Source organism: Sorex fumeus, unplaced genomic scaffold, assembly GCF_029834395.1.
Source record: "Sorex fumeus unplaced genomic scaffold, SorFum_2.1 ptg000043l, whole genome shotgun sequence".
Classification (NCBI taxonomy): Eukaryota; Metazoa; Chordata; class Mammalia; order Eulipotyphla; family Soricidae; genus Sorex; species Sorex fumeus.
Window position 1 is genome coordinate 41,495,540 of NW_026606100.1, and position 22,149 is coordinate 41,517,688.

Consider the following 22,149-nt stretch of genomic DNA (forward strand, 5'->3'; position numbering starts at 1 on the left):
ATTTAAGCCCATATCTGTGGTTGTGTCATTAAGTCTGATCATTAGAATGGAACCCACAGAAAAACTTACAAATGCAAAATATGGCAAATTCCACCAATCCAGAATTTGTTGATATTTTTTTCTTTTTGGGTCACACCGGCGATGCACAGGGGTTACTCCTGGCTTATGCACTCAGTAATTACTCCTGCCAGTGCTTGGGGGACCATATGGGATGCTGGGAATCAAACCCAGGATGGCCACATGCAAGGCAAACATCCTACCCACTGTGCTATCACTCCACCCCTAATATGTTGATCTTGATGACTTACATTGTCAGCAAAATAATGAGAATATGTCAGCCCTGCTAGGGAACTGGTAAATCTTGAGACTGCACCATGGACCCCATGAACCCTTGACGAAACAGAGATCTATTGATTTCTTTATCTTGTGCAGACCTAATGAGTGGGCTTATCATTTGAAAATATGTCAGTTCATATCTCTGTATTGGATGTACTTGAGAAGTGCTGAGATCTGTAGTCTGAAGGCTCTTTACAACTGTGTTAATGAGCGCAGAAATTATACTAGAGCTCAAATCTCTGGAGACAGGGAACGCATGTTTGTTCAGCAATAGATTAAAGTGACACAGTGACTCAACTGTCTCTAGGCTGGTGCTCTCATCAGTTGGGGATTTCTTCTTCTTGCAAATTCAAAGTATTTTTAGTCAGGAAGAACAAAAGACATATCTTACTGGTTCTAGTTAAAAACTTCTAAATAATTGGGCTATCAGTGTAAAACGATATTGATTTGCCTTATTTGTTCATAATGGTTAATTATGTCTCTACCTGGTGCTACGGAATAAATGTCTTAAAATAAACCACCCATGACTCTTGCAATGTTAATGTTTTGTGCTGCTAGTCAGTATCTCATCCCACCCAGAGGTATCTAGACTGAGGTCTTTCTAACCTATTATTTTCAGTCTTTCTAACCTATTATAATTTACTTTTCAAAAATTCTCATATTGATTTTCTGATGTAAACAAGGAAGTTATTCTGTAGGATGAACATTTTGGGGACAATCTCTCGGGCCACCCTGTCTCTATAGCCCTATTGTCAATCATCAGACTGTGTTTTGACCTAAAGTGAACCAAGAGTCCCCTGATAGTTGGTTGCCCTCAGGTCTCACAGCATCTCTCATAGGGAATTAAGAGAAAGCATTTGCAAAACAATCGCTTTTATAAATTCCCATTAGTGCTAAACATAATACAGACATTTAAAGAAGGAGGAAAGAGTGTTCTCTCCCTTAGGTACATTTGGTTGACACAGAAGCATTGGATGTAGATCTTAAGTTACTGTCCTTATTAAAATTCCTAGATATGATTTCTAAAGCACACTTCCATCTCTCGTTTCTCTTTCTCTCTGCAGATGGGTTTCTATACATATATGAACATATAATATAGAGATATATACACCCCTTAATTAGTCAATAGTAAGTTTTAGGTACATATGTTTTATATGCAAACAAAAATATGTGTATGAGTGTATATTGTGCATATGTGTGTACATATTGCGTTTATATAGATGCCAATGTTTATATTGTAATCATAAAATGAAAGGGTGGAAATAACAGTCTTATTATGAGCACCTAACTTGTGTAAGCCTATGAGCTAAAGCTGGAGGATACACATACACACACTGTCTATACAGAGGTGGGCTAATATGAAAATTGCTACATGTGTGTATCATTTTCTCACCCTCCTTTAATGCAACTGTATTTGATGATTAAGTTACTTTCAAAGTTTTGTAATGCCCTTATTGTTCTTCATATATTGAATTAAGAATATTTCTGCCTCCTTCTCTCCAACAAAATAGAGAGCTAAAGATCAATGAAAGTGTTATATTGTCTCCTGATGAGATACCTCAACGAGTTAATGCTCAATGTTCTTTGAATGAATAAAATGTTCACACAAAGGATGGATGGATAGGTGGGCGGATGGATGGATAAATGAATGGGATGAGACTTGTACCCCGGAATTGTTTGGAATCCAGAAGCCCTGACCCCAGAAAAGTGAAGAAGTTATAAGGCATTTGAAGATAAGTTTGGGTTCCTTATTTCCTTTCTGGGGTAGTAAGGGGAGGCCCTCTGTTCCCTTTGTTAAATGTTCCTACTCTTCTCCTTCAGTCACAAGCTTTCAGTCCTTACACTGTAGAGGGGTTGTGTGTGTGCGTGTGTGTGTGTGTGTGTGTGTGTGTGTGTGTGTGTGTGTGTGTGTAGGAAGGGGGGGTAGAACAGAGACGGTCACAATGCATATGAAAGCCAGTTACAGAAATTAGTCCATAAAGGCCTCAGAGCCCAGTCTCCCATGTCCGGGCAAAAAGAAGAGTCCTGCTGATGTCGTACTTAGAAGTCCAAGGACATGGGACTGTTTGCAGAAGTTTGCAGATTATCTTGGCCTGAGTCCTTCATCCTGAAGAAATGCAAGTGTTCCACCAAAACTTTTGTGCAATTTGTCGTCGGTTGACCAAAGGGTAATTTATTTCTCCATACCGAGCTCTAAAGGTAGCTCAGGGGTCAAACAATTAAGAAAGACTCCCAGTCACAGTAGCTCTCACTCTTCCAATCATAGGAATGATAGAAAAAAGTCTCAGGCAAGGCCCAGCCTTCCAGCTGCTCTGCCCTATTCAGGAGCAACCAAAAGGAAGGTCATTTCAATGTGAGGAGTTGGGAAGGAAGGAAGGAAGAAAGGAAGGAAGGAAGGAAGGAAGGAAGGAAGGAAGGAAGGAAGGAAAGAAGGGGGCAGAGAGATAGTGTAAGAATTAAGGCACTACTCAATGTCTCTTTTTGCAAACCACAGCACTCAAAAGGAGAGAGATAACAAAAGGGAATGCCCTGTCACAGAGGTAGGGTGGGATGGGGGGGGTGGGGGGGTGGGAGGGATACTGGGACTGGTGGTGGTGGAGAATGGGCATTGGTGGAGGGAAGGGTATTCGATCATCGTATAACTGAAACACAAGCACAAAAATTTGTAAGTCTATAACCGTACCTCATGGTGTTTCACTAATAAAAATTTAAGAAAAAAAAATACACATTTAAAAAAATTAAATAAAAAGATACATGTTAAAAAAAAAGAATTAAGGTACTGACCTCATATACACCTGACCTTGGTTTGGTCCCCAGTACCACATACAGCCCCCAAGCATCACCAGAAGTGACACCCAAGCATATAGCCAGGAATAAGCACTGCTAGGTATGGCCTATGGCTCTATACAAACATACACACACACACACACACAGAGAGAGAGAGAGAGAGAGAGAGAGAGAGAACACCATGAATGCACTAGTGCCTCACAAAATCTATTACAAGAACCAATGCACAAACCAACATGGAATCCTATTCTTCCTACAGAAGAAAATAATAGCAAAATGGACAGGTTACCCTTGTTTGCTTCTATGAGTTTTTTTGTTTTCAGGACTTTAAAAAAAAATTTCTACTTAAAATTCTAGCCTTGATTGTATCCTTTGCTTAGTAGATATAAAAGAAATGAAGCAATAAATAGAAAACGGGGCATTAGCCACTGGAAACAGTTCCCCCGCCTCCGGTGAGCGTCTGCAGAGCTCCTGCCTGCTTGGAACGGCTGGTAGGCTTGCTCTGGGCTTGCTCAGGCCCCTGAGCCGCGTGTCCTCCACGCATTCCCCAGATGCCTTTGACCAGGGCTCACTCTGCCTGTAGGATGTCTAGCCGGTGAGGTAAATAAGGAGGAGCCGCCTTGCCAAAGAAGGCGGGGCAGTGGGGCCTATGGTCCCACTCTAAGATCCTTCCATCCTCTAGCTTTCCTTGCTCCCAGAATGAAATCGTGTTAGCCACCTAATGGTAGCTAATGGGCCTGAAGTATCTGGCAGCTAGAGCAGCCCCTGGGGCAGGGCTGGCAGCACCAGCCCCTTCCTGCCGCCCAGGAAACCAGGTTCCCAATTCAGCGGGTCCAGCTCTACTTTTGCTCCAGGCCATGTGCAGGGGACAAGAAACGACCAGCTCGAAGGCGCCCCCTGCTGGATGACAAACTCAATGTCCCAGAGAGTTCGTGCACCCCAGAGAAAGGTCCCCACAGACTCTCAGAGGAGCTCACAGGACTTGAAAGAAAATACCTCGGATCTGGCTGACACCTAAAGACAGTAGATACAAGGGCCAGGAGGATTGCCCCATAGCTGGAAGCCTGCGTCATGAGCGGAGGGGAGAAAGCAGATGGAATAGAGAAGGGATCACTAAAAAAATGACTGGAAGAATCAGTCCGGATGGGAGATGTGTGCCGAAAGTAGATAATGGACCAAACATGATGACCTCTCAGTATCTGTACTGAAAACCATAATGCCCAAAAGAAGAGAGAGAGTATGGGGAATATTGCCTGGCATGGAGGCAGGGGGAGGGTGGGGAAGGGGGCTATCCTGGGAGGATTGGTGGTGGGGAACGTGCACTGGTGGAGGGATGGGTGTTTGATCATTGTGTGATTGTAACCCAAACATGAAAGCCTGTAACTTTCTCACGGTTATTCAATAAAATTGCTCGAAAAAGTAAAGGCCCTCCCGTTGATCGTCGATTTGCTCGAGCGGGCCCAGTAACGTCTCCATTGGAGACTTTGTTGTTACTGTGTCTGGCATATCGAATACTCTCGGTAGCTTGCCGGGCTCTCCTAGAGGGGCAGAGGAATCGAACTCGGGGTGGCCATGTTAGCTGCTTGTAAGGCGAATGCCCTACCACTGTGCTATCACTCCAGCCCATTCAATAAAATTAAAAATTAAAAAAAAAGAAAGAAAAAAAGAAAGAAAGAAAATACCTCAGATCTCTGGGACTTCCACTTCTTCCTCAGTAAACTCTGGGAGTGGAAATGTGAAGCCTTCTTTGCCTTTCAACCAGAATGTGGTTTGTTCTCCTTTGCCCTGTGGGAGACGGGGAGAGAGCTGGGAGTCAGGAGGAAGCTGTCAGGGCAGGGTGGGCTTTGAGATGATGACAGGGTCTTCCTCATTCACTGACTGGAAATCGTGTGTGTGTTCAGAACCGCAGCTAAGTGGGGTGGCTCTGTGGGGGAAAGGCCTGGTTCTAAGGAAACATTTGGTAACTTGGGCTTTGAGGCTAGCCTAAATCAGAGGGTCCAGAACTTATTTAACTACGGTCCAATTCTCAGGAAAAAGAGATCACCTGGGAGTCCATCTTTTTTGAGTGAGCCAACAGAAAGTGACTCTCCACAGGTGGAGGGATGGGTACTTGAACATTGTATGACTGAAACATCATCACGAAAGTTTGAAAGTCTGGACCTGTATCTCACGGTGATTCATTAAAATAAAATTCAAAAAAAAAAAAAAAGAAAAGAAAGAAGGGTCTGAGAGATCTCAGTGCCACCATGCCAACACAAAGAACACCCGGCACCTAAATTAAAAGCAGAACCCTGCGTGCGGCCTCATCAAAGAAAAATCTGTTAAAAGCAACCAGTCACTTTCTCTCATTTTTGTTATTGTTAAAATTTTAAATAATTTTTTTATTGAAAAAAAAAGCGCGGCCTTCAATTGCCCAGGAGGCTATTACGCCTACCCGGATTTGGGGACAGTATTATTAGCCACTTTGGAAAAGGCTGGAGGTGGATTGTCAGTGACAGCCCAGGGAGTGAGTGCCAGAAGTCTGTGTGTGGAAAGCAAGACCCCCTTGTTAGAGGAACCACGCCCCCCTCCCTTCCTGACACCTCAGGAGGAGCCCCACAATGCTCCCTGCCCTGAGGGCTAGTGTTCCTCAGAGAGAGGACAGCCTGCCTGGCACACTTCAGTGGCAGGTTGAACACCAGGATGGAGAAGGCTGGAGAGGGGAGGGGGGAGGGGGGAGTATTTAGCAATATAGAAATAAGGTTCAGGACCCTCAAATCAGGCAGCTCCTCTCCACGACCTGAGCACGTTAGACTCAGGAGAAAAGACGTGGAGGAAATAGAACCTTGGGTTTGCTATTGTGTTAGGAGGAGAGAATATTGGGGTGTTCCAGTGGAAGCTGAGGCCTTGCAGGGGTGAAGGGGGGTGATATTGCAGCAATGAGAAAGGAAACCTCCCATAGCAGTGGAACTAGAGGGAGGCTAAGACAGAGATCTGACAGACATCTGACAGAAATCCCAAGTCTAGCCCTGTGAGGGAACTGTCCTATCTGAAGTTCTCTCCAACCTGAGGACCCTCAGACGGGCCTTGGTGGTCTTCCTACCCCACAGTGTGAAGAGTCACTCACCACACCAACAGGGATGCTTCAACATTTCCACAGAGACTGAGTGGGCTGAGGGCTGGGTCATACCTTGACTAGAATGGTGCCTCTCCTTTGCAAATCAAATCTCCTTGAGGCCAGCAGTGTGCCCGCAGTGCTCTGAGAGACGTGGATCCGGGAAGCTGTCATAAACCAGCGGTTCACATGTTAACTGTTGGCCCGGGACTTTCCCATGCCTGTCTGGGACTTTCCCGGGCCTCTCAGGAGGGCAGGGGCTATGGCAAGGGAAAAACTGCCCCTGGCTCAGTTTCTGGGAGCATCACCCCTCTGCAAAGCCATGCCATGACTCTGAAGTGCACAGCTGGGTGGGCACCCTCATGCGCAGGAATTGCTCAAACACTGTTGGAGGCTACTCAGCCTTTTGGAAATTTGATCTAGAAAGAGAAGATGGATCTGATTCCATATTGTAGCTCTTAACCCCTGGGGATGAAGGCCATCTGGGTATCCCAGCTTCCTGAGTGGGCCATATCCCTGACAACACTGCTAGAGTAAGGACTGCAGAAGAGTCAGATTTCGAGGCTAGCTGAGCAGTTTCACCTGTGCCTTAAAAGCAGAGGTTTAAAAAAAAAAAAAGATTTTTTTAAGCAGAGGTTTAAATATGTGTTTGAGAGAGGAGGAGAACTATTGTGCATGCTTCTATATATTGTAGAAAATGTATAAATTAGAAAGCTCCCAACCTAAATTCTTTAAAACTTAAATTGTCAATTCTTTAGCAACTCTATTTCTATTGCTATACATTGTAATAGTGAATGCAATGAAATTACTTCCAAGTAAGAGAATGTGATGGTCCCTGAAGAGCATAGAATGGGGTGCAGATTTCCCCTGTATCCTCACAACCACGCCTTCCATCAGGGACGTTCAAACCACCACCCACAGGTCAATTTCTGCTACCACCTGTATTTGTAAAGTCAAATTTTACTAGCACATGGCCATCCCCATTCATTTCCATATTCCCTAGGCTACATGCAAAAGGCACTTAAATAGCTGTGACAGGGATCAGAGTGATAGTATAGCGGGTAGGGAGTCTACCTTGCACACAGCCAACCTGGGTTCGATCCCCAGAATCCCCTATGGTTCACTGAGCACTGCCAGGAGTAATTCCTGAGTGCAGAGTCAGGAGTAACCACTGAGAATTGCTCGGTGTGAACCAAAAAGCAAAAAAAAAAAAGAAAAAAAAAAAAAACCTGTGACAGAGACTATGTACAGAAAAGCTTTGCTAATTCCTGATCCTCATCTCCAAGTTTTTAACAGATGTGTGCCTGCCTGTTCCGAATGAAAAGTCTCAGAGGATATGGGATGTGTTCATGTGACCCCCGAAGAGGGTACAATGTCAAGCCCCATCTACAAAGCTAGCAGTCAGTTGTTGTCTAAAGTGGTAATGGTCTTAATTTCCGATTGGGAAATAGGAGACAGAATGCAAATGACAAACCACAACACCCAAAATGAGAGAGAGAACAAAAGGGAATACGCTGCCACAGAGGCAGGGTGGGAGGGGGGATGGGGGGTGGGGATGGGGGATGGGAGGGATACTGGGACCCATGGTGGTGGAAAATGGGCACTGGTGGAGGGATGGGTACTTGATCATTGTACAGTTGAAACCCAAGCACAACAATTTGTAAATCTACAACTGTACCTCATGGTGTTTCACTAACAAAAAAAATTTTTTTAAAAATGTAAATGATGGAGAATGGGCACTGGTGGAGGGATGGGTACTGGATCATTGTATAACTAAAACCCAAGCACAAAAATTTGTAAGTCTACAACTGTACCTCATGGTGTTTCACTAATAAAAATTAAAAAAAAATAAAAAAGAAAGAAAGAGGAGCAACTGGGAGAAAGATTGTGTTTGCAAAGCGCAGTAAGCGATACCCAGATACCCACGGAGACTGCTGCTTTCCATCCGGGAGGCCATATTCACCGTATCTCCAAACAGACAGTATCTGGGCATGGTGATTCCCACCACGCCAGCCACCACGGGACCTGCACAGGAAGGAGAGAAGGGTGTAAGCCGACTGCCTTTCACTAGGGCCACATGCTATAATGCACGTTAGGTCCAAGGATGCAACTCTGCAGGGATTTGTTAAGTGTTTTCCTGGGATAAAACTTGGCAATTGAGCTTTAGGTTTTCAAAGAGGTGACCTAGAGAGCCCTCAAACTTCTGGTGGGAAGCAGCATAATCAGTAATGATGAGCTAAAAGTTTGTGTGAGCTAAGTGTTACCAAATACACATGTTGGAGATCTAGCTCTTGAATGGCAGTCCTAGGAAATGGGCCCTTTTGGAGATAGTTTCAAATGAGGCCACAGTGCATGTGATTGTGATAACATTTTCCCCTAATCGGACAAGAAAGGGTATATCATCTGCAAACCAGAAAATTTGACCACACTGGAGTTCTTAGACTTCCAGCCTCCAGAAGGATGAGAAAACAAACACCACTGTTTAAAGCCATGTGGACTCTGGCATCTTGTAATCACAATCCAACCTGAGTGCAGCAGAAATTAAGGGCTCACCACTCACACACTGCAGAGAGGTATAAGCAAAGCCACTATAACTCACAGGTGGTGCTGAATGGCTCTGACCTGAGTCAGGTTTCGTTTCATTGAGCCTTGGAGGTGCGTGGAAGATCAGAGATTGAAAGTGCAAAAGGAACAGAAAGGGCCCTTCATTTCAAATGAGTTCAGCATCCCAAGAGAGGGGTGAATGAGTCTTAAACCAAGTGCAGAGGACCCTGCAGGGGCTTGACAGAAAGAGAATCCATCAAAGAACCCTTACGGAAAAGCAGTACAACAGAACCACCCCTAATTTTGGTCCTTGATTGATGCTTCAGTAATTTGGCATCTTTGGGCATCCTTGTGGTTGCCAATCAGGTTCACGGTCCTCACAGTCCTCCCGTTGTTCATTGATTTGCTCGAGCGGGCCCAGTAACGTCTCCATCATGAAACTTGTTGTTACTGTGGGCTGGAGCAATAGCACAGCAGTAGGGCGTTTGCCTTGCACGCAGCCAACATGGCCGACCCGAGTTCGATTCCTCCACCCCTCTTGGAGAGCCTGGCAAGCTGCCGAGAGTATCTCGCCTGCACGGCAGAGCCTGGCAAGCTACCCGTGACATACTCGATATGCCAAACACAGTAACACAGCCAATCTGGCTAACAAAGAATAAATGTGGAAGGTCAGTTCAGTCTTTCATTGACCCTAAAGATGCTCCACTTCCATTTTAGGGTTCGGAAAGGCCTCAGACCTAGATCCTATAAACAGAACTACCTGCCATCCTCCCTGGATCCCAAGGCCCCCTGCCTCTGTGAGAGCTACCTGTGTGGAGGCCAATCCGGACCTTGAGCTTTTCTGTGGGCATGTGCCCAATCTGGAAGTGTAGGAGAGCGCTGAGGAAGTACAGGGACATAGTGGCAATCTCATCCACGTGCTGGGCACCATTGCGAATGGGAAGTCCACTGGCCACCATGTAGGCGTCACCAATGGTCTCAACCTGAAAAGGAGAGTAACTAAAGTAACTGTATTCTCCACAAGGGGTAGAGGTGCAAACAGGGTCAGGGGCCCACGCCACTCATTACTGACCCAGGTTTTGAGAGCCCTCCTGTCCCAGCTCTTTATACTCCTCTTCCTCTTGTCAGCTACTTCCTCCTCTGAAACTGGATAGTGGTGAGGATTGTTCAAACCAGCCAGTCAGGCAGCCATGCACTGAGGGCTAAATCTTTCACTTCCCCTTTCCTGTCTCGTGCTGACATCCGGGGGTTGCACGCGTACCTGCAGTGGTGCTCAGGCATCCGTCCACCGCACACTATGCATTATGCACTGTGTTGGCCGGGGCTGGCACTGCAGGTTGTAGTGCTCACCTTCTGTTTCAAAGCCCACTGCACATCCCACCTTTCTAGCTGTACTCAGACCTTCTGGTGGTTGTGCTTGCTGAAGTTCGCTCTGGAGTGACCCTCCTGGGGGCTGCATACCTGGCTGCCATGCTCACGCATCTTTTTAGCTATGACACTCCCTAAGGGTTGCTCCTTTTAGTTGTGGTGCTCACAGGCACCTGGCTACTGTGGGACAGAAGGTGCTTGTGGGAGAGGAGAGCTCATACAACAGAGCTGCCGAAATCAGACTTTGTGCATCCAGCAGCACCAGGGATCAAACTCGTGGCCTTATACTTGCATGGCAGGGTACTAGTTGTGTATGGGTGCGCTTTATCTTATTTTTTAGTGTTCTTTTGTTTGAGTTTTGGGGTCTTTTTGTTTGTTTGTTTGTTTGGAGGACACCCAGTGGTGCACAGGAACAACTCCTGTTTCTGTGTTCAGTGGTTGCTCCCAATGATGCCCACGGGGCCAGGGTCATGCTAGTGATTAAACTGGAGGTCAGCTGTGCACAAGGTAAGCGCCTTAACCCCTGTATACCTGGCTCCAACCCTGATGGGTTAGATTTTGAAGAATTACAAAGATTCATCAAGAAGACTCCACCAAACCCAACCTAAAGAGTCTTCACCTTTACCAAGTCTCATATACATCTACACACACATCGACACTATATAAAAATGTACAGTCATGTCTAGAACAGCCCATCTGTCCTCTTCTCTGCAATCTGTCTCCTAAGACTGACTCTAAATTGTTTGTTTACAGCACATGACAAGCACAAGTTCAAAGTCACAGCCTTTTTCAGACACATGTTCTCTGAAGAATGTGTGGTCAAGGTGGAATTCCAGGCATGAGCCAAGCATTGGAAACACCTTGACCCCTGGTATGACTCCCAACTAATACAGAATCAGCTCTTTGGGGACTGACTCTCTCTACTATGAACACATCCTTTGGAGATGCAAACTAATAGTGCTATGTTCTTCATGTTGGGAGGGTCATACCCAGTGATGATGCTCAGGGACACATGAGGTGCCAGAGATTAAACATGGGGTTCCTGCATGCAAAGTATGTAATCTAAACCTTTGAACTTCCCCCACTTTCCACCTCCCACCAGCCACAAAGTTAATTTTCCACTAGCTCATGCAGAATGTGGCTGACCTTGTAACACTAAGTGAAGTCCAGAGGAATCTTCCCAAACAGTGCAGGACTGTTTATGTGGGTATGTGTGTGGTACATGGGGTGGTGGGGGCATGGAATATAGTCTTTGAGACAGTTGTGCTAGCCTTTCACCCCAACAAAGGCATCATTTGTGGAAAATGCTGGAGAATAACCACCCAGGGCATGCCCCTGAGGGATGTGACCACACTCTTCCAGTTCTCTTCGATGCCAGTCCCAGCAGTCATAGTCAGAGCTGGCATGTGGGGGCACGCACCTGGCACGTGGCATTGTCCCAGGATCTGGCTCCATGCAGAAAGTTAGAGAAGGCACAAAGCAACCATCCTCAACCACTCCAAAATGAAGCCAGATGATTCACTTTCCCTTTTTATATATCCCCCAGTCACTTTTCTGTGGCAGGTGATTGTATTTCTATGTCCCTCTAAGAGCTCTAGGCAGGCGGCAGAGCTTATATCACCACCAGAGTCTGAGAGTCTAAGTTGAATGAACTGTGAAGGGCCATGGGAATGGAAAGACACTGAAAAAAAATCCAGGAAAGCCAAGGGGCTGGGGATAGAGAGCTTGAGGGGCTAAGCATGCAGGAAGTCCAGGTTCAATTACCCCCCCACCCACCCACCACTCCATTCTCTGGCACTTCATGATTCCCTGAGCATCACCAAGAACAATTCTCAAGCCATCGAGCCTAGGTATGTCCCCATCCCCAAAACTGAAGAAATAAAGGAGGGTCAAAAGGATCCTCTCCAAATGGGAGAGCAATGTACTCAGGAGGAAATCAGGGGACAAGACAGGAAGGAAGACAAAGTCTTTGTAGAAATGTATTCACTGTGATCAAAAACAGAGGAGGTGGGGCTGGAGTGATAGAACAGTGGGTAGGGCATTTGCCTTGAACGCAGCTGACCCTGGTTCGATTCCTAGCAACCCATATGGTCCCCCGAGCACCAGCAGGAGTAATTTCTGAGTGCTAAAGCCAGAAGTAAACCCTGGCATCACTGGGTGTGACCCAAAAAGGAAAAACAAAACAAAACAGGGGAGGGAATGATAGTGCAGCAAATAGGGCACTTGCCTTGCATGTGGCTGACCCGGGTTCAATCCCCAGCATCCCATATGGTCCCCCAATCACCACCAGAAGTAATTTCTGAGTGCAGAGCCAGAAGTAATCCCTGATCATCACCAGGTATACCACCCCCCCCCTAAAAAAAGAAAACAGCAGGAAACAAACCACTGGAGATTCCCCACGAGCACACATATCTGTGCTTAACCAAGCCCTTTTCCATGAAAAGCAACAGAATATTGTGCCTCTGCCAGGAACAGAGGCAGCTGCCAGTACACAGAAGAGCCTTCTGCTGGCTGAACTCACATCTGGTTCCTCCCTCTCAAGCTGACCAGGACTACATGTCTCCTACTGCCCAGGAGCCGAGCCTCTCACCTTATACACATCGTAACTTTGAATGATGTGGTCAAACAAACTGTACAGGTCATTCAGGAGCTTGACAACTTGCAAGGGGGAGCTGAGAGAACAGAGTTTGGTGAATCCAACGATGTCTGAGAAAAAGATGGTCACGGATTCGAAATGCTCTGGTTCCACGGACCTGCCGGCTAGAAGCTGTTCTCCGATGAAGCTGAAATCAGAGAAGTGGATCTTTCTCATTGTGTCTACAGCATCTTGTCTCTTGCAGCCCCAAGCAAAATCATCCTCATAGCTGTGCAGGTTTCAACAGGCTCACTTTTTGATTAACGAAGTCCATCATCTTGTGTGCAGAAAGTAGATAACTCTCAGTGTCTGCATTGCAAACCATAATGCTCAAAAGCAGAGAGAGATTATGGAGAATATTATCTGCCATGGAGGCAGGGAGAGGGAAGGGGGGGGGGTATTCCGGGGATATTGGTGGTTGGGAATGTGCACTGGTGGAGGGATGGGTGTTTGATCATTGTGTGATTGTAACCCAAACATGAAAGCTTGTAACTATCTCATGGTGATTCAATAAAATTTATTATTTTAACACTGTCCTCCCATTGTTCATTGATTTGCTCGAGCGGGCACCAATAACATCTCACAACAAATTGTGAGACTTGTTTTTACTGTTTTTTGGCATATTGAATATGTCAAGGGTAGTTTGCCTGTCTTTGCCATGCGGGCGACATACTCTCAGTAGCTTGTCGGGCTCTCTGAGAGAGGGGGAGGAATCGAACCTGGGTTGGCTGCATGCAAGGCAAACACCCTACCCACTGTGCTATCGCTCCAGCCCCCCCCCCCCCAAAAAAAGTCCATCATCTTGAAGGGAGCCTTTTGATATCCGTGTCCACCTGCATTTTCTCCCCCAAAAAAGGTATTTTAATTGGAATGAATTAGGAGCAGGGGCTGCGAGGAGAGGTTCAAAACTCGCCTTTACAAAATAATCATCTCCCTACAGCCATCTCACTTCCTAATGGTTGTAAAGTCTGATAGTCAAGACTCACTTCCAGGTGGGAGATCAAATATAAGCACCTACGGACCCACAGATCAATCGTTTCTGCTTCAACAATGTTACCTGAATTTATTCAAACCCCTCCCCCACCTACAAACAAAAATCTGACTTCTTTACATAAAGGGGTCGTAGCAGAAGATAGTGCTCCAGATGTTTATAGTGTGCACAGGTTAGAACTCACAATGAAACAAGTTTTGCATGTGACGTCAGGAGAGCACACTGAATTCTACAAAGGTTTTGCAGGATCAAGCTGCGATGCTGAGAAGGGCGCAGTTAACTGTACTCATGAGTGTCCCACGCCATCTAGCGTCCCGACCCTGCTGATGCATCCACCCTGTGGGAAGTAGCAGCCCTGCGTTCTGTTTCTGTGAATTTCGGGGCCTCTGTCTCCTCTTACCAACATACTAAATTACACACAGAGTGCTTGACCCATTAAACTAAAAGACCCGATGTTATCTTCAAAAAGGAACAAAGGAAATACTATCTTCAAGTGGAGCCCTTACATCCCGGGTTCCTTTGTTCTCAGACCTCTGGAATACCTGGGCAGCATCGTGAACAGCAACTTCTCCACCTTCCTCTTCTCCGCCATCAGCTGATTGGTCCTCTCTGCCACCACTTCCTCCAGGTGATTGGCGTAAACTTCCAGCTTGCTTGCCATACTGTCCAGTATACTAACTCGGCTTTAAGAGAACCCAGACATTGACGTCTTTTTCCAAGAATGTTAGGGCCACATAGAGTACAACTTCCAACTCTATATTCCAAGAAAACATGCCTAGCCCTAAGGCAGACCAATGGACTGCCCACAGATAGCAATGAAATGCCCGAGGACACGAAACCCTATGAGAGGACTGAGCCTGTTTATACCAGCTCTGGGGGCCAGAGAGCCCCTTTCACAGTTCAGACCCCTTAGTTGACTCATTTGGAAAATGAGTTTAATAAGACAGACCTTGGGGGGTGTTCAAAAGATAAGGCTCTGGGTTGATTTGGCACCAACACACGGTGGTTTTCAGGAGCCCCCTACCACTTCTCAACCTGCTGCATATCATCATGATGGTCAATTGAAAATGTAGATTTCAGGGAGGGGGGAGGAGGAGGGGATACTTGTTTCCTTTTCAGATGACATGCATAACAAAAAGAAGAGTCTTCAGGGAAAAAAATGCTTAAATTCCTTTTAACCTTAGAGGATCACACAGAAAACAGACTTGCTTTAACATGAGGACTGTAGTTGCTAATAATAAACCCTGGCTTATCAACTGACCGGAAACAGAGCCCTTGAAATTAATTTGATGTGGCAAATGCAGTGTAGCAGCTACTGTATTGAGAATGCACAACTGACCAGGCAAGGGAGGAACAGATGCTTGATTCCAGCCCAGGCTCCTGCTGCCAACTCTGCCAACTCAACCTACTTTTCCCTAGTCCATGCCTGCAGAGAATCAATGTGCCAAAAGACGATACAATTATCTTTGAAGAAAATGGTTCTTAAGGCATATATCAAATGAAAAAGCCAACGCTAAGATTGGTGAATAATCTCTTATCCCACAGTATAAGACCAATTGATATATCATGACCCTTGAAGAGCTGATTTGAAAAGCACCATAAGGACAATATCTAAATTCCCAAAAAAAGAAGTCTGAGGTTGATTCATGATGTCTCAAATGGGCAAAAACAGGCCCATGGAGAGCCAGTGTCTGATCCGTGTTTATGACATCTATGGAACGAAGGGACCTCATGCTGCACAGTGCTCTGTGTGTCACTGAGGGAGTGTGTGACTGATAAGTGAGTGAAAGAGCTAATGAATGAATGAATGAATATACAAGTGAACGAATGAATGAATGCGACGATGAGCCACACAGAGCCTATCACAACTAGGTAGTTTTAAGCTTCCAGTGCTAATTATTCGGGGAAAACATCGCGTTTGTTGTTAGAACTCACCCTTTGGGACTGGCTTCTCGCAACATTTTCTTGATCAAAGGGAAAGTGGGTCTTTTCTCTGGAGATTCATCCCAACATGCCTTTATCAGAACCAAAATCTTCTCATTGCTCTTCTCCTCTGGCAGGGAAGGTCGTAGTGGAACTGATGCCCCAGGGTCTTTGATGCGGCTGATGATTTCTGAAATTCATTTTGGGCTTTTATATCCCAATGTCTGAATGATGCACCTTTCACTACACCCCACCTGTAACCCAAGTGTTGTCAAATTTATAGTGAGCTTTAGACTCAATTGAATAGATTAGAATCATCAAGGACTATGAATATTTTAATAGAAGTATTCTGAATCCCCCTGGAAAATGTAAATTCCTAATATATAAAACCCTTTAAATTTTTTATTTCTTACTGTTCTCTTTTACAGTATTCCTAAGAGAACTTTTCCTTGAAGCAAAATTTTTCTCTACAGCATTCTAGGAGTTTACAAACATTTGATGGTGCAAATCCCCAACATGTGTTTTCTATTATTATGTTCTATTAAAGTTACTTTTAACACATAAATGTTACACCATTACCTGCATTTTATCTTACTTTATAAACCTACTTTCTATCACTATCTCTTTGGTTGCTACCAACGTCCATTAAACATTGTGTTTGCCAAGTTTTGTGAGGGAAATGAACTTTTAAGAATGATGCTTCTATGCCCAATTCAATCAGCTAATCAGTGGCTGAATAAATAGCAGTACTCCTACATTTAAAAAAAAAGAATGATGCTTCTAGGGACTGGAGCGATAGCACAGCCGGTAGAGATTTTGCCTTGCACATGGCTGACCCGGGTTCGATCCCCGGCATCCTATATGTTCCCTGAGCACTGCCAGGAGTAATTCCTGAGTGCAAAGCCAGGAGTAACCCCTGAGCATTTCTGGGTGTGACCCAAAAAGGAAAAAAATGTTAAAAAAATGATGCTTCTGTATTTCCATAAAAAACTACTTATATGACAATGCAAATGAATCCCAAATGGCTGTCATAAATATAAGGAGCTACTTATAACAAGCTTCCTACTATATCAGGGGTCTTCAAGCAGAAGTTCACACTGTAGAAATGTCAAAGGCCACTGGTCTACTACCTTGGTCATAACTTCCTGTCCACAGACCAGCATACAAGACAAGTGCCAGTGTGCAGGGTTTAAAAGGTTGAAATATACTATTATATGATTGTGTTTAGATGCCTTTCCAGGAAAGGTAAAACTAGAGAAAGAAAACAGATCAGAGACTTCCAGACATTTGGGGAGGACAGAGAACTCAATGGGCAAAATACCATGAATTATATTTTAGGATAATTAAACTATTCTGCCTGATACTGTTGTGTTGGATATATGATGCTATATTTGGTGTTAGAAATATGACATTCTGTTTATGGTGTTGGATGCATGACATTCTATTTGTAAAGTATTAGAGCACAAAGTGGGCAGAGAGGAATACATTTCAAATACATCAATTGAGAGAGTGGAGTATGCACAGAATGTATATTATTATCAAAAGAATTTCCCTGTCTGTGTGACATTACTCCCTGCAAGGGGTTGGGGGGGGGGGGGGAATGAATCTCCCACTTCCAAAAGGGCTAGAGGCCGTGAGACTACAGAGACTGTTCACTGCCACTGTGTTCTGGAAGGAACAGGCTTCTCCCAGGAGCACAGATTACTAACACTAAAACTACCACACATGGATGGGATTGAACAAGCAAGTAAATGGAGAATGGGGATTGGAACTGTGATCCTCACCGCTGGAAAGGTAGGGGCTGATCAGCAACAGAAGAAAACAAGGATGGTTGAGAAGATGATTATGATGTTAGGGAGTTCAGCATGAATCATTGTTTAACATATGTAGCTACAGATGGATAGGTATGGGTATAGATGTAGATACAACTAGAGATAGCAATGCCATAAACAGATCACAGAAATACATAGAGAGGCTAGCTACAGATAGATAGGGTGCTATATACTCATTTACGCTTTTTTTTCTTCACTTTTCACTAAAAAGCGATTGAAGCAAGAATATGCCGGTGACAATCAGCACAAGCAGTGACCAAGATTGGGTTTCTTTTGCATTCTTTTTAAGTTTGGGGGCCACAACTAGTGATGCACAGAGATCATTTTTATTCATGCTCAGGGAACCATGCAGTGCTGGGGATTGAACCGGAATCTCCCGCATTGCAGAGCCTGGTCTTGGTCCATCAGGTTCCCTATTCAGCCCCAGATATTTAGTTTCTAATTTTAATCTCTAGTCATATGAGCCAGGACTCCTTGGAGAAATGGCTTTGATACAGTATGAGAACAGGGGAAATGCAGACTGCAAGAGTATGTTATACTACAAGACAACTAGGCAGTAAACAGAACAAACAACAGACAGTGACAGTTACATGGGAGCTGGCTGAGAATGAATATTCAAAGATGAAATCAGAAAAAATTAGTACTAAATTATAACCCAAGGTATAAAATAAATATGCAATAAATAATATTGTTGTACGTACATGACTGACAGAATTCAATACAGATAGATGGGTGGATATCAATGATAGATAGAGATATACTTGGGAGAAAATAGATAAGCTTTCCACATAGGCAAATCCCAAATCCCTACTGGGCTATTCTCCAGTCAGTGCAGTGAGCTAAACTCTCCTCTCTCCGTGTGACTTCACCTAGCATCTTCCTTCTTAAGAAGACAGTAAAAAGATCAGAGAGTATAGCAGGTAGGGCACTTTTTCACATGTGGTCCCCAAGCCCAGCCAGGAGTGAATCCTCAGCACAGGATCAGGAGTAAGCCCTGAGCACAACTGGGTGTAGCCCTCAAACAAACACAAATAGGCAGTATGGCAAGAGGAGGAATCATAAGTCATTTTACAGAGAAAACTGACAACCTTTATTCAAGAGACCAAGGTCAACATCAACAGTGACAGTATGTGCCCTTGATTTAATGTGATAAAAATGATCACTTACCTCTGTGTTCTTCCTGACAAAGCTATAAAACCCCAGAAAAACCAGGTAAGGAGTAGGGACAGAGGAGGGGAATCAGACAAACATCAATGTTCTCCTACACACTTAACCAAAACTCCTCAAGAGCATCAACATCATAAAGTCTACAGAAAGTCTACGAGACTGCCCCAGAGGAGCCCAAAAAGACATGGCAGGTAAGTGTTATGGAGTTTGGGTGGGATCCTTGCTCAGAAAAGGGATATTAGGCTAAAACCAAAGGCAATCTAAAAGGAGTAAAACCTTTTGTTATTAACATTAGTTGAAGTTCTAAATGCAACTTACAAAACTGAATAAAACATAATTTTATTTCTATAAATCTTTGTATTTTTCCTTAAGTGTACATGTTTACTGTGTTTGGCATATCGAATCTCGGTAGCTTGCCGGGCTCTAAGGCCTGAAAATACATGAAATAATATGCTTGAACTGAGTTTACCAGAAGGGTGTGGTGGTGGTGTAGACAGGAGACATTGGTCAAAAAACACTGATATTCTTGTGGTGGGTGTGGCGAAGGAACATTATATACCTGAACATTTCTTATTACCACTGTATGGTAAATCATGGTCTCTGAATAAAATTGTAGGAAAATGAAAGAGAGAAATACTGAGAGATATAGAGAAAGGATGTGAGAGAGAGAGAGAGAGAGAGAGAGAAAGAGAGCGAGCACCTGTCATTAAGATAGACTTGGGGAAGGGAGTAGTTGGAGGGGGTGGGAAACTGGGAAATGTGCATTGATGGAGGGATGGGTGTTGGAACACTGTATGACTGAAACCCAATCATGAACAGCTTGTTAATGAGCTATCTCACAGTGATTCAATTAAAAATAATTTTTTTAGTTGTACAGGGAAAAAAGGAGAACATACCGTGAGTAATAAAACTTGACTTCCCAAATAAAATAATTTGAAACATAGAGCAACAATGGTTTCAAAAGTTCAGACTTCAGCATTAACTACGCTGCATCTGTGTTTTTTTCCTGTGTTTCCCTTTTAAGAAAAGCCGTGAAAATTCAAAAGATTTCTCCTCTTTCTCTATATCACTCATCAATACATCCAATATTTATTGATGTGCCCGGCACTAAAATAACGGGCTACAATAAAGACCAAGACAAGGGGGTATGGTGACACCAGCAGGTAATCTGTACCTGTGAGGTGAATACATCAGCAGCCTGATGGCGCCTTCAGACTTCCAGATACCCCAAAATTGCTGCTGTGCCTTTGGCCAGACCCCAAAAACTCGGGGCAAAGTTTACCAAGAAAGTAAATGGCCAAAAGTTAGGTATGTGGGAGACACACCCACAAGCCACCTCCGGCTCAACTATATAATTGGAGGCCTGGCCTCTCTGGTTCCTGATTGAACTGCTTAATGGCCATGATCCCAGAGACTCAGAAACAAATCTCGAAACCCAAAGGCTTTTGGCAGAAATGCGTCCAATCCCTGCAGTAGGTTACCGGCACTGAGCCACCCCAGGTCGGAATAGGTTTCGTGCCTTGGCCTGTTCCCCCTGATGGCCCAGTGGTCGTCATCCTCCTGAGGCTACTGGACAGTCAGGTTTGGGCCCACAGTGACAAGACACGCTGGCCCTCACGGGATGGGGATGGAGTAGGCCCTTTCCTCCCCACCCCAACAAGATCCCAAGTCACCGCCCACAAATAGTCTCTCTGGTTCCTGATCAAGTCGCTTAATGGCCATGATCCCCGAGACTCAGAAACGAATCTCAAAACCCAGTGGCTTTTGACAGAAATGTGTCCGGACCCTGCAGTAGGTTACTGTCACCGGGCCAACCCACGGGGGTAAGGGTGCTGTCCTGCTCCCCCTTGGCGGCTCGGTGGCGGCCATTCGCCAGAGGCCATTGGGCAGTCAGGTTTGGGCCCTCAGAGATGAGACACATGTGGCCTCACGGGATGGGAGGAAAGCCGGCCCTTTCCTCCCCATCCCAATGAGGTCGTGAGTCGTCACCCACAAACGGCCTCTCTGGCGCCTAATCAAGCTGCTTAACAACCATATTCCCAGAGACTCAGAAACAAATCTCGGAACCCAGCAGTTTTTGGCAGAAATCCCTCCAGGTTTAAATGTTAAAACTTTGGAATTTCAAAATCGCACGGCCACTATTGCAGCCACGTGACACCATATGTTATTCATAACTACCAGGAGCGATAGCACAGCGGGTAGGGCGTTTGCCTTGCATGCAGCCAACATGGCCGCCCCGAGTTCGATTCCTCCGCCCCTCTCGGAGAGCCCGGCAAGCTACCGAGAGTATCTCGCCTGCACGGCAGGGCCTGGCAAGCTCCCTGTGATGTATTCGATATGCCAGACACAGTAACAACAAAGTCTCCAATGGAAACGTTACTGGGCCCGCTTGAGCAAATCGACGATCAACGGGAGGGCCTTTACTTTACTTACTTTACTGCCTTTTCAGCAGATCTGAGTGTTGGGGTAAAATCCCAAATAATAATGGTGGGTCTGGTGTCGAAATATTGAATGTAATCAAAGTAGAGAGAGAGTAATGTGGAAATCATCTGCCCCACAGGTAGGGGGAGGGTGTGGGATGGGGGTATACTGGGGGTTTGGGTGGTAGAGAATGGGCACTGGTGAAGGTACAGGTGTTTCATTGTATGACCGAGACTTAAACCCAAAAGCTTTGTAACTGCTCTCACGGTGATTCAATAAAATTATAAAAAATGAAAAAAAAAATAAAGACCAAGACAGATGAGAGTTTTGTTCTTGCCAATTTCATTTCCCAGAGAAGACAGCCAAGGAAGGGAATAATGACAGACTGAAGGAGAGAGATTCGGAGACAAAGATAAAACTCAGAAAGGAAATTAAGCCGGGATTTACACTGTCCAAGAACAGGAATACATTACCTAGCTCTGCAGAGCCAGCAACACCATTCCCCAGCCATGCAGAGACAGCCTGTCATCTAGAACAGCTTCTCAGTGCCTCTGACATGGTTAGTGGCTTAAAACAGACCCCTGCAACGGTCTCTGAGAACATTTCGGGGCAATCCATTCTTTGCCCTTTTTAAATTTGGAGCAGTATTTAAGAATGAGCATTTCACACCTGTCCAAGAATGCAGAGGCTGCCAGACCAAGGCCCACACTAGCTCACAGCTCTCAAGGTCTGGTTCAGCCTCGTCACCTGGCAACTGGTGACAACATATTCCCAGATGTGACCTCAGATTTACTGAAATGGAAACCCAGGGACAGGAGATAGAAGCTCTGCTTTTCAACAAGCCTCTGGGTGACTGAATCTGACCCACCCAGAGTATCTGATTGACTCCACGCCCAGCACCAGACTATCTGCAGGGAGGCAGGAGGTTGGTATAAGTGTGTTTGTCCATCTACTAGGTGCCCATGGTCCTCTTTCTGGCTGCAGTCATCACATTTGTGATCTCTTGTTCCCGTAACCCCTGGACACTAATATCAAGGGCCACCAAGGTCTT

The 22,149-nt window shown here is 45.1% G+C and overlaps 1 protein-coding gene across 1 annotated transcript in view; it reads right to left on the reverse strand.

Annotated features, from left to right (window-relative positions):
- Positions 1-4,806: 4,806 nt before the first annotated feature.
- Positions 4,807-22,149, reverse strand: part of LOC130029433 (guanylate cyclase 2G-like) — a 48,277-nt gene continuing 30,934 nt past the window's right edge. Inside the window, exons 16-22 of the mRNA XM_056120322.1 lie at positions 15,691-15,868; positions 14,298-14,438; positions 12,720-12,912; positions 9,570-9,744; positions 8,144-8,242; positions 6,293-6,384; positions 4,807-4,908 (exon numbers count right to left, since the gene is read on the reverse strand). Of these exons, the coding sequence (XP_055976297.1) occupies positions 4,807-4,908; positions 6,293-6,384; positions 8,144-8,242; positions 9,570-9,744; positions 12,720-12,912; positions 14,298-14,438; positions 15,691-15,868 (980 nt within the window). The remainder of the gene's footprint in view (positions 4,909-6,292; positions 6,385-8,143; positions 8,243-9,569; positions 9,745-12,719; positions 12,913-14,297; positions 14,439-15,690; positions 15,869-22,149) is intronic.